The 11,964-nt window shown below is 50.7% G+C and overlaps 1 protein-coding gene across 1 annotated transcript in view; it reads right to left on the bottom strand.

The window, feature by feature from the left end:
- CLIC6 (chloride intracellular channel 6) overlaps window positions 1-11,964 on the bottom strand; it is a 40,281-nt gene that overhangs the window by 2,377 nt on the left and 25,940 nt on the right. The window contains exons 3-6 of the mRNA XM_035017707.1: window positions 3,347-3,456; window positions 2,642-2,767; window positions 1,909-2,015; window positions 1,174-1,355 (exon numbers count right to left, since the gene is read on the bottom strand). Coding sequence (XP_034873598.1) covers window positions 1,174-1,355; window positions 1,909-2,015; window positions 2,642-2,767; window positions 3,347-3,456 — 525 coding nt within the window. The remainder of the gene's footprint in view (window positions 1-1,173; window positions 1,356-1,908; window positions 2,016-2,641; window positions 2,768-3,346; window positions 3,457-11,964) is intronic.

Genomic DNA, 11,964 nt, shown 5'->3' with positions numbered 1-11,964 from the left:
AAGAAGAAGAAGAAGGTAGCGGGAGGGGAAGAATGAAGCGGGGGAAATCGGAGGGGGAGACGAACCATGAGAGACGATGGACTCTGAAAAACAAACAGGGTTCTAGAGGGGAGGGGTTGGGAGGATGGGTTAGCCTGGTGGTGGGTATTGAGGAGGGCACATTCTGCATGGAGCACTGGGTGTTATGCACAAACAATGAATCATGGAACACTTCATCTAAAACTAATGATGTAATGTATGGGGATTAACATAAGAATAAAAAATTTTAAAAAAAAATAAATAAATAAATAAAAGTGCCCCAGAACAAGGCTTGGCCTTCTTCTTGGGGCCTTCAAGGCTACTGAGGGCCAAGAACATTGCAGTTGTAATAATGATAACAATTAATACCTATAAGTGACGTGAAGGCTGGGGGCACCATTGAGAGCAAGCCATAACTCCGGAGGCCAAGTGTAGGGCCATCTACTTTGGAATCCCCCAGGGTCACCCCCGAAAGTTCTGATTTAGGAGACCAGAGGCTGGATGGGGGATTTACAATTCTAAAAAGCTCCCCAAATAATTCTTATGCCTACTAATGCTGGAGAACCAGTGGTCTAGAGAGCCTTTAAACCCTAAAATATATGACGCATGATGCTGACTTCCCATTCAACTATCTGGGAAGACATGATGCCAAACCTGGCAGAGGCCCAGCCAAGGAGCTCCTCCCTAGCTATAGGGGGTCAATACTAAGAGCTGAGGAGACACACCTCTGTCATCCCTATGCAGAGCCATTTCCCCCGCCAATCACCAACAACTGACTGAATTCACACTGCCGTACTCCCAGAGTCGGCGCATCGTCTCCAAGCCTCAAACATTAAATGCCGGGTATAGTCACTGTCGCCCTCAAGTTGTCTTGCCATAACTTTTCTTTAGGCTGTGGGGGTAAGACTTGGAACAAGAAGCAGTGAGGATGGAGGGGTGAGAGCCAAGCTCCCAAATGTTTCTTGAGACCATCTGAAGAATACCTGGGAATATCCATGTATCTGAGACTGGGGATTCGACTGCCTCAAAGAGGAAAAAAAAAGAAACTGACTTTTTAATTCAGGAGTCTGCATTTTAGATTGTTTTGATGTCTGGCCAAAATAAGACAAAGCCCCATTCGTGTATTCAGCACCTGCAGCAGGAGGAACATCAAACCTTTATAATGTGAAGCTTGGGTAAGAGGTTACAGTCGGCTAACGTGAGCTCATCCCCATCCAGGAACTTCCTTCCAGAAACAGCGACGTCCTCAGTGCTGTAAGCATCGATTTCATCAGGCAAAGGGCTATTTAAGTAATTATCCAGCTTCTTCAGGGCCTTCAACAGGTTCTTTTCATAAACTAGAACACAAAGGCAGAAAATGACTAAGATAAGTCATACGAGTTAATGTCACCTTTCCCTAGATATCAAGGAAGGAGTCAATCACCTTTCCCTCATGGCACATGGCTGGGCAGCACCGGGGAACTGGAGGGAAGGATGTGGATTTCTAAGATCTGCATAAAGGACTCACTCATCCCTGGAAAATAATTCTGCTGTCTACACAACACTGCTCCTTCTTGAACTCATCCACGTATTCAAAAATATTTATGGGAAGCCCATAAGGAAGTACGCACTGGCAAGAGCATCATTGAAACTGATTCCCATGGTGCAGCAGGCGATTCCTGGTGGGGATTCTTTTCCCCTCAAAATGTTCTTTTCTGGGCTCCCAATCTCGATCTCCTGAAACCCACATGCAAATTCAACACTAGAGGTACTTTTTCCTTATTTCTAGATACAGGTCCCTTCTCCCAGGGACATCAGTCAGAACTCCCAGGATCTTAGAAGCCACACCAGAGGCTGAGCAAGGGGCAGTCCAAGTGGAGAACACTGAACAGGAAGATGGCAGGTACTCACTCTCGTTTGCATCCTTCTTGGTGTTTTTTATAAATGCGGAGAATTTGGCAAACACATCATTTCCGGCAAAGTTAGAGTCAGGGTGTTGGGTCCCCAGCTTAGGGTACCTTGAAAAATTTAGGATTGGAGTATCAGATAAGCAATGTTTGAGTTGGGTTCATACAAGTGGGGCGAGGTGGGCGGTGGGGGAGACAGGTCTTTCTCTGAGAGGATATAAAAGAAAAAAACTTCCCCCTTGAATGTTTTCCTAATCTTTTTATCTCCAAGCTTTGGAAGCAACAGTCTAGGGAGAAAGCACTTGCTGTTCTCATCCTGGCACACCTTGGACCCGGCTGGTCTTAGTTTCCTTTCAAGTAAGACGAAGGTGGTGCACTAGAAGGTTCTCTTCCAGGTCCGGCACTCTGCAACATCCCATGGTAACATGCACACCTTACCTTTCAGCAGTGGACCTAAGAAATGGCCGACCCATTAGACATCGACCCACCTCCTCCCCACTTCCTGCAATCAAACCGTAATTGCCAACCTGCAGGTGCAAAGCAGAGAGACCCAGGCCTATCATCACTCAAGGCTTCTGATCTTGCTCTGTGTTTTCTGTGGCACACCGCAGTACAGCAAAGGAAGTTAAGTGCCGTGGCCACGGAAAACCAAATACACGAAGCCAGGAGCTTTCAAATTGTCTGTGAAGGGGGAAAAGTGACAATCAGGTTGTGAGTGCTGGTTTTATAAGGCCTACCTCGGGGGAGCCAGTTTCTCCTCTAAGAACTCCTCGATCTTATTCACATCCGTCTTGACTTCACCATCAAAAGTCATAAAGGGAGGGTTTGTTCCAGGAGCCAGATTTTGCAGGTCTGCGGGTTTCCTGGGGGAAAGGGGGGGGGAGGGTAGTGAACAGCAGCTTTTGTAAATAGTTGGCAAGGTGTAGACTCATTTCCAAAGCTTAGCCGGGTCCTCCCCAGTTTACAAGGAGCAACCCTTGAGAATGTCAAAAGTGATCGTGGGTTTACAAAATGTCCTACTGACAACGAAAGTGTGGCTCTTCTCTGGATGCAGAGGTGAGAGAAAGTGAACTCTCCCCAGTGTCCTCACAGGAGATCTGCACACACAGGCTTTTGAGAGGTTCTCCGCTGACCAGGAACGGGGTGGGGGGGAGCAGGTTCCTTATGGTGCCCCCAACTCCTCCCTGATCATGTCTGATCCGATCCTGTCATTACTGATGAGCCCAGACTTGGGCTTCAGTTCAGAGTCCTGACCGAGGATGGATGTGCCATGATATCGCCCGTGGGTCCTAGGAGTGTGTGCATGAGAGTTTTGAATGTGTGGGTGTGTTACATGAGTGGGGGGGGTATGAGTGTGGGGTGTGAGTGTGGCTGTGAGTTGGGTGTGGATATGAATGGGTGTGCCTGGAATCAAGTAGAGTTATTTCAATAGTGCATCTTACCTCTTCAGGTCCACTGTTGTCACATTAAATATAACGCCCTTTAGCCAGAGAATCATAAAGAGGCGCTGGGAAAACGGGCAATTCCCAATACTCTCACCATCATAACCAGCCTAAGTGGAAAAAGGAATCCTTATCAGAGCCAGCCTCACAATTGTAAGTGCCAGATTCCACACCGCGCCGGCACAAAACCGTTACAGATTTGTGTTAATGGTCATGACGCTGTAAATACCCTTCTGGGGCCATTTCACTGAGCCGCTGAGCTCCACTGGGGTGAGGGTGGGGGAAACACAGGGACGGGCTGCACCGAGCATTTCCTTCTTCCTTCCCACCACTCACCACTTCCTGCCACACTGGGCCTCTGCACGGCTTCCGCACAGGGAAAGATCGGCAAGTGGGAACTCCCTTTGTTACCCAAGACATGCTCTTTCCCTCCCTCTGTCTCGAGATCCTCTACAGAAACAACACACCTCTTTCCAGGATGAGCAGGCTTAGAAACACCCCAGCAGACTCTCCCCCTGAGACACCAGCCCTCGTGGTCTCTGCGGTGCCTGTCTGCAGAATGAGAGGGTTGCCTTATCTGCATCCTAGATCCCTGGACGCTATAAAACTTGGATGTCCCCTCATCTGATTCATGGGGTGGCGGAGAGCTGGGGGGCATTTGTACCGAGAAGGGGGATTATTACACAGTTGGTGTGGGGGGGGGTGACTCCTCCCTGGTGACCCAAAGCAGGTCACATCCACACACAGCTCCCCCGAACACAGACACACCCATACTAAACACACGTCCTTCTCGTGGGCTCCTGGCAGAGGGGAAAGGCAGGTGATGGGGAAGAGAGGAGAGGGGGGGCTACACACCCCCTAGGAAATGGAGCAGTAGAATCAAGGCCAACTAAGGAAGCTCCCAAATGTTTCTTTCTCCTGCCATCTTGCCCCCAAGCCTCATGTCTCTGACAAGCTTGTGGCACAAATAAGATGCTGCTGGAAAGGCAAGAAGGTGGCTTGGACATGCTCTTCACATCTCCAGACTGCAAGCACCACACCCAGCCAGACCTCAGTGACAGAAACAGCCACAATTAATCCAGCCGCACATAGTTAGGAGAAGCCGGAGGGGAAAGCACCGTGTCTATAACCGGCCTCAGAGGACATGAGGCAGGAAGCGAGCTGCTGGCTTGGGAACTGAAGAAAGGCGAGAAAAGATCCCAAGAAAACTGGACCTTCAGAGAGATAGTGTCCTTAAGTCACCTGAAGGAGTTGTTTTTTCTTGTTTTTTTTCTTTTTAAAGATTTTATTTATGTGACAGAGAGAAAGAGCGAGAGCAGGAACACAACCAGGGGGAGTGGGGGAGGGAGAAGCAGGCTTCCTGCAGAGCAAGGAGCCCGATGCGGGGCTCGATCCCAGGACCCCGGGACCACGACCCGAGCCGAAGGCAGACGCTTAACGACTGAGCCACCCAGGTGCCCCTGGAGGGGTTGTTAATAATAAGATGTCCTAGAAATTAAGAGGGTAAGAGAGCCTCAGTTTTTAAAAGATTTGATCGGCCTTTTTACAAAAGACACATCCAAATGGCCAATAAGCACAGGAAAATGTTCCTAACATCGTTCGGCAGCAGGGCAGTGCAAATTAAAGCCACAAAGAGATCCCACAGCATACCTCCCAAAACAGCTAAAACGAAAAGCTCTGACGATACCAAGTGTGGACAAGAATGCAGAGCAACCGCACTGCCTTTCGCTGCAGTCGGAGGGCAAATGACACAAATACTCTGGAGACGTGTTTGGTTGTCATCTATCAAAGTTAAGCATAAACCCTACAGCACGCCACTTCCACGCCCGACGGGAGGGAGCGCTGAGGGGCACAAGAGACACAGTTGTTGAGAGAAAGAAACCAAACTCATAGGAGTTCAGACACAGGCAAACTTCTCTGGGTGACTAGAGTCCGAAGAACAGTTGTTCCCTGGAAAGTCAAGTATTATCCGGGAAGGATGGGAGGAAGGCTTCTTGGTAGCAGAAATGTTCTAGATCTTGATCTCCGTGGTGGCTACACAGGTATATTCAAGCGGCAGAGTCTTAGGTTTGGGTTCTGTTACTGCATGACTTCAGGGGAAAAAAGGTAAAAATCTGAATTAAAACACTGCAGAGAGTTGGATTCAGTAAGTCTTGCCTGGGGCCCAGGAATATGAATTTTTAACAAGCTCTTCCGAGGTGATGTCACACTGGTGGCCAGAGACCCGTGAAGGTGGATTTAACGCACATCAAGAGGCACCAACCCACTTCGAGAGCTGGATTCAGAGTCCTGGAAGCTCCAGGCCCTTGCTGCACAGCCGTCCACCCCCTCCAACTCTCCAACCCCCACCCCACCGCCCAGGCAGGTGCTGGCCTGTCAACCCAGCAGGGGGAAGGGGCTGAGGATTCCCCCAGCTGGAGTCTGAAGCTTCCCGGCGGCGCTGGAGGGTTGGGGAGGTGGGCAGGCAGGGCCCCCCCTCCCCCCGCACTGAGTGGGCATTACAACTCCCCTGCAGATGGGCCCTGAAACAGCACCCTGCTTGGCCGCCTGAGGCCATCCCCTGCCCCAGGGTCCACCCCCTCCCAGCCATTCTGAAGGCCACCGGGGCTCCTCCTCGCTCCATTCTGGAGCAAGAGCAGAGCTGAGTTACATAAAACTTCAGGCGGCTGGCTGCAAGGACCCCTCCTAAGTCCCGGTGCTTTCTTAACTGCTGCAGGTTGGGGCAGAATCAAGCCAAGAAGAGGGGGCGGGGCCCCAAAAGCACAGGGACAGAAAGCCACATATTTTGGCCAGTCCTGACTTGCTGGCAGCTTCTAAACCTCTTATTTTTAGAGTGGTTACACTAAGCACAGTCAAGTCTAAGATAATTTCTGCAGAGTGGGGTAAGTGTTTCTCTTTCTCCCTTGTCTCCGCAGCCTTGGGAATCCTGTCATAACTCATTCCGAATGTGGCCAAATCCCCGCAGAGCCCGTGTGTGTCTGCATTGACGGGCATCGACGAAAGCTCATCTTGACAAAGAACTCGAGGTCTGGGAAGGGGCCTGTCCCCCCCACCCCCAAATTGTTCTTCAGGCCACCTCCTGAATGCTGGAGAAACTACTTCTCCAGAAAGAATAAAGGGGTTAGGAGCAATCCGTCCTTTCAAAGTAAAACCTGCCTTTGCCACCCAGCTCTGCAGACAGACACCTGGCAACAGGCTCCTTTCTGGAACAGGGACGGAGACAGGTGGCCGGAGGATGGCGCAGCGGCCTGCAGGCCAGGGCGCCAGGAGCTCCCAAGGCAGGGATGAAAGTCACAGCTGCCTTCTGCACGTCCCCCCCATGTGGCCCCCAAACAGGACCATTGCAAGCCAGCGGGGCTAGCAGGCTGGAGGTTGTCCGGCCTTTTCGAGAATGAGTCCGTCTTCGAGAATGAGCCAGCCACCCTGGCCGCCAATAAGCAGGATTTACATACTCGGTGTTGCCTCATCTTAAATGGCTCTGAAAACACTTTCCCGTCTCGCGGTCTGTTGTAAATGAGGGGTTCGGGGGAACACATGGAGGGGGTGGAGCGCCGAGGATGCCTCACTGCAGGGTTTGATTACTTTAATGTGCTTTCAGTGCTAGGACACGCCAGCAAAAATAAAGGCGGAGCTAGGCAGTCTCCACAGCCCGGTATTGAGCAACACTGGGAGGGGATGGTGTTGGTCATGTTCATTACCCACTCCTACTCATACGGTAGGAGTGAATAACTGACTCCGTCGCCATAATTGAGATGTTTTATGGTACCAAGTTTTATTTTCCGTTGCTGATAATTCTCCCAGGCTAATTACACTCTGGGCTAAAATTTCTCAGCAGAGTTTCTCAGCCCACGGGGGGAAATTTCTGTATGTATACATTTCTGATAAAAATCAGATGAAGCAGGGGAGCGATCAGAGTGTCTTGTTTCCAGTGCAGACCCAGACGCTTGGGTAACCCAGAATTGCGTGTCTGCCTTTCAAATGCAACTGTTCTGAGGGCCTGTGATGGTAATTCTCAAAAGGAAAACACAAATGCCTCCGACAGGGTCCGAGGCATTCCTTTTGCCAGGGAGGGCAGCTGTGGCCTCGAGGGGGCTGTAATTCTGTGGGTCCCGGCCTGCACCCACCTACCCCGCACAGAGCCCCCCGGGGCCCAAGGCCTAAGGGTCCCCATGTCATCGCAGAGCCTGGCGTCCCTCCTCACCTCAGGCTTCTTCAAACTAGAGCCTCTCCCACTTACCCTCTGCACACTCAAGCCATTCAGAATTTGTGGGGAAAATATATATTTTTTTTTTTTTTTTTCAAATTTCCTTTCACTGCTTTTTGCTTCAGGCAGATGACCTCTCCAGCGCTGTACTGGGGTTACAGGGAAGGGGCACGACCCCCACCCCCAGCTTCCACTAAAATGCCTCCTGTGCTGCCACTGCCTTTGAGGGACCAAATGGACCCCTGGCATCCCGGCCCAGACCTGACACTGGGGTGACAACCCCCCTCAAGGTATTTTTGGCAGCTCCTCAGCACCGCTCCCTCTCCTTTCCGTCAGACAGGCCACACACCCACCACCTTGATTCTCCAACTACTTGGCTCTATCTTCTTTCTAGAAAATTCTATGGGGGCCTAAAGGTTAAACACATTCTGTAAAGTAAGCCCTTTTCCCCTCCCCTACCCAGATGTAAAATGAAAGACAACTGGGGCGGGCAGAGGGAAGATAAAGGAAGAGGCAATAAATCACTAATATTCTCATTGTCCCTTAGCTGATAGCTGGCTTTCACCCAAGGGAGTAGGACAGCATCCCGAGTGCAGGGAAGTATTCCAGACCGACCCCACAGGAAACCAGGAGGGACGTGGGGGCGAACAGCTCATTTGGCTCGTCACAGGGATTGAGAGAAAATCAGTGAGTCATGACAGGCTGTCCTGTTTCCAGCGTGCTGGAGGCACTCAGGCTGAACACAAACAGTAGCTGACCAGGGTGGGCAGGAGGCAGAAGGCCGAGTGTGACGTGGGAGGCCGCGGGCAGCCCCCTCGCAGGTTCAGTGTGTCTATACTGACTGGACGTCTCCACAAGGCCGGGGCTCCCTTCCTGACACCTGACTCTGGGGTCTGATGAACACCTCTCACGGTACCTGAGGACTCAACAGTTATCGACCACGACGTGGGGCGCCTGGAATCCCCGGGGCTCGCAACAGAGAAATGTGGGAGCACTGACTGCTCCCCGTGCCGCCCAGCCTGCACCCACCCTGTCTCTGCACCTGCCATTTGGAGCAGGTCAGGACTGGGAGACCATCCCACCCCAAGGAGAAGGCCTGTGGGGAGCAGTAGAAAGGTGGGGGCACTCCTCCTGGGTCTCTTCCGGCTCCCATTTGGAAGCAGGTCGCTCTAACCCTCAAAACGGGGGTGTCTGGAGGGAGGGACCCATCTTCATTCATCGGGGCCACTCCCACCAGCCCTGGCAGAGTTCCTGGCACACAGGAAAATGACCAGAGGCCTGAGTCCAGTGGCTTCCATACACCTGGAGCCTGGCTGGCCTCAGAAAGTGCCTTCCAGCCCCTCCCTGCTCTTTCTTTTCTGGGCCAGCTTCCATGAACTTTTCCCTTTCAGAAGCTCCAAATTCTTCCTACTAAGATATCACCCATGGAGAGTGACGGTTAACAGTGGGGAAGAAAATAGAAGGGGCTGGAGGGAGGGAGGTGGGGGGAGAAGGGGTTGGGTGGGAGGCCTGAGTTACAGGCTATAAAGTCTTCCCCAAGCCTCTTGAAGCTAATGGTTTGACCTAAAATGCAATATTTAAGTAGATCTGAGACTTCCTGATTTTGAATAATTCTGTAAATTTTTTAAAAAATGTATAATTCTTTCCATCTGCCTGGTAAACGGAAGTTTCTATTTTGAGTCAGCACGGTCAAGGGGAATGAGCGCAGGCCGTGGAGCCCGGGAGAGCCGGTGTGAACTCCGGCCCCACCACCGACCAGTGTGTGACCTTGGGCAATTCACGTGTTCTCCCTGAGCCTCAGTTTCTCCATTTTAAAAACAGGGATAAGGAGAGCCACGCCTTGCAGGATCTTGGTTTGATACACCTGGGTCTCCCGGGCACTCAATAAAGGCAGGTTATTATTGTCATTATCCCCCATCAGCAGCATCAACATCATTACTCCACCAAACGGGAGGGCACCAGAACGGACAATTATGGAATTGAGGGAACTTTTTAACAAGGCTCAATTAGTGTGATTTTCGTGCCAAACCCTTAAAAAGCCACAGATCCCCCCGGCCCCGCCCAAAAGTAACGCCTCCTATATCTAGTCCAAGTGAAAATTAACAACCGAGGTCGTTTTCTTAATTGCAAAAGCAAACACATCTTCACCAGGAGGCAAAAAAGGGCAGGGCCTGGGCTGGCATTCATGTCTGGGAGCTACACCAGCCTCTTGGGGAAAGGTCCAGAGGAAAGAACATCTGGACAGTTTGTGCGCATCTTGACCGATGGCAAGGCTGACAAGCCCCAGGGGACTGCTTTCTTCCCAGGAAATGGCACCAAAGGCCCCTGCTTGTAAAAGTGAAGGGGATCTCCTCTCTGACTTTTGCCATTGGCGCTAAGGGACCCTGACTGGTTGTGGGCTGTCTTGTGTCCACTGTCACTGGGGGAGAGTGAATTGCACGTTGTGGAAGAGACCCCAACAGGATTTGAAGGTCTAAAGGCCAGACCTGCAGATCCACATAAAGAAAGGTTATTATAACCAAGGAGGAGAGAAATTAATTACCGATCCCTTTCTTGTCGAATGAGAATGTTTTTGAAGGAAATGCCTCCAAAACCAGTGATTTTTCAAAGCAAAGAGTCATTGAATACTTGCTCTGATTTTAAATATGTTTCTAAACCACTGACAGCCATTAATCAGATTTAATCCTCTCAAACTCTTGTAAGATGCCTTAGAACTACTCCCATTTTACAGATGGGGAAAACTGAGGCTCAGAGAAGCTAAGCAACTTGCCCAAAGACACAGACAGGACTGGTGAATAAAGATTTCTCTTATTCTCCCAAATGGAATCCAGTTAATGGTCCCAGCTTCTTTCCAGGTCCTCAGGACGGAAACCAGAGTCTTTACCTGAACATCGGTCTGTCCCCAGCACAACAAAGGTCTCAGAGCCTCCCACCCAAATTCCTGCAGCAGCCTCCTGCTGGGTCTCCCAGCCTAGGGTTGCTAGCCCCTCTGATCTTTTCTAAATCCTGGACCATCTAGATAAGATGCCATTTTCCTTATATCTTAGATCATTCAGCTGGAATGTTGTTCAAATGCAAATTCAAATGAGGCTGCTCTCTGTACAGTGTGACCAAGGCAAAGTACCTCCCCTTCAGGGCCCCAGTGTCCTCATTTACAATGGAGGGATAACAGTACCTACCTTTCCGCGTTGGACAAGAATTCATTAGATGTTACAAAGAACAACGCCCGACACCCAGAAACATTTGATCATCTGTTGCACCTTCCCTCCTTCTTTCCTCTCCTTTTGTGAAACTGAATGAAGGAGACCTCATTTAAAGTTCTCCTGCCCAACCAACTCCACTACGGACCCAACAGAAAGAAGCATCCCCTGCATCTTCCAACAGGAAGAAGCCAGCTTTGCTATCCCAGCAGCAGGAAGGAAGATTTTCTCTTCACCCGGCAACGGCCCGGCCAATGAGAGACAGTCACAGCTCAGCCAATGAGAAACCGTCACCTCCTCAAACTCTCACTTTTCTCCGACAGACTTTCATTCAAAGCAGCCCCTCCAAGTCCCTCCTTTCTCTCTAAAGTAGCATTCCTCTCCTTTGTGCTCTGGACTTACCTACTGTTTTGCCACAGCTTGCACATCCCAAATTTCGATCCCTCTGCCATTCCCGAATATACCCAGGTTTCCTGGTGAAATAATTGGCTGTTTTGTTTTCGAGGTTGACACTTTATAGGCCAGTTAACCCAGTTATTCTCTTCAAATGCTGTTCTCTCTCTGGCCAATTGCTGTGTCCTTAATTATCCCATGTCATCCTCCTACAAGACCTTCTGTCCACCTCACTACCATCTAACTGCTGCCTCCAGACCAGTAGGTGAGCACTCCCATTCTAGATCCCTTTCTGGGACTGTCCACAGGGCATTGCTTTTGCCCTTTGCTGAATTCTGCTCGCAATACAGACGGCTCCGCCTGGCTTAGCACCGAATTGTTGACTAATTGTTTCCTGTTAGTTGCATCCCTTCATGGCAGACCGTGTCAGCCTTCTGAGCCGGACAGGGGGTTGTCTGCTCCCTTGTAGTGTCTGTAAGACGCTCATCTCCTGCCTAACCCCCTGACAGCATCCACAGCACTGAGCCAGGCCTGCGCAAGTCACTTTACAAAAACTCCTATGGTGGATCAAACGGCCACGGTCCTGCAAAGTTCTAGCAATTCCTCATCACCTATAGTTCCTTTAAAGCCAGTGAAACCCCGCCTTCTCCCTCAGGAGAACATCCGCCACACCCAGCAGTGTGGCCAGCCTCCTCAGCCCTCAAGCATCTCCCCAGCCTGCCTGTCCTGGGGCACCTTTCCCCACCCGCCCAAAATGACTATCTCTGGGTAACAAACTCATCCTGGTCTGATTTTAAAGCTGGAAATTTTGCATCGCCCTC

This window comes from Mirounga leonina, unplaced genomic scaffold (assembly GCF_011800145.1).
Source record: "Mirounga leonina isolate KUSES-001 unplaced genomic scaffold, KU_Mleo_1.0 Mir_172, whole genome shotgun sequence".
Classification (NCBI taxonomy): Eukaryota; Metazoa; Chordata; class Mammalia; order Carnivora; family Phocidae; genus Mirounga; species Mirounga leonina.
The sequence above is the reverse complement of the archived record's forward strand: the minus strand, read 5'-3'. Positions and strand labels throughout refer to the sequence as shown.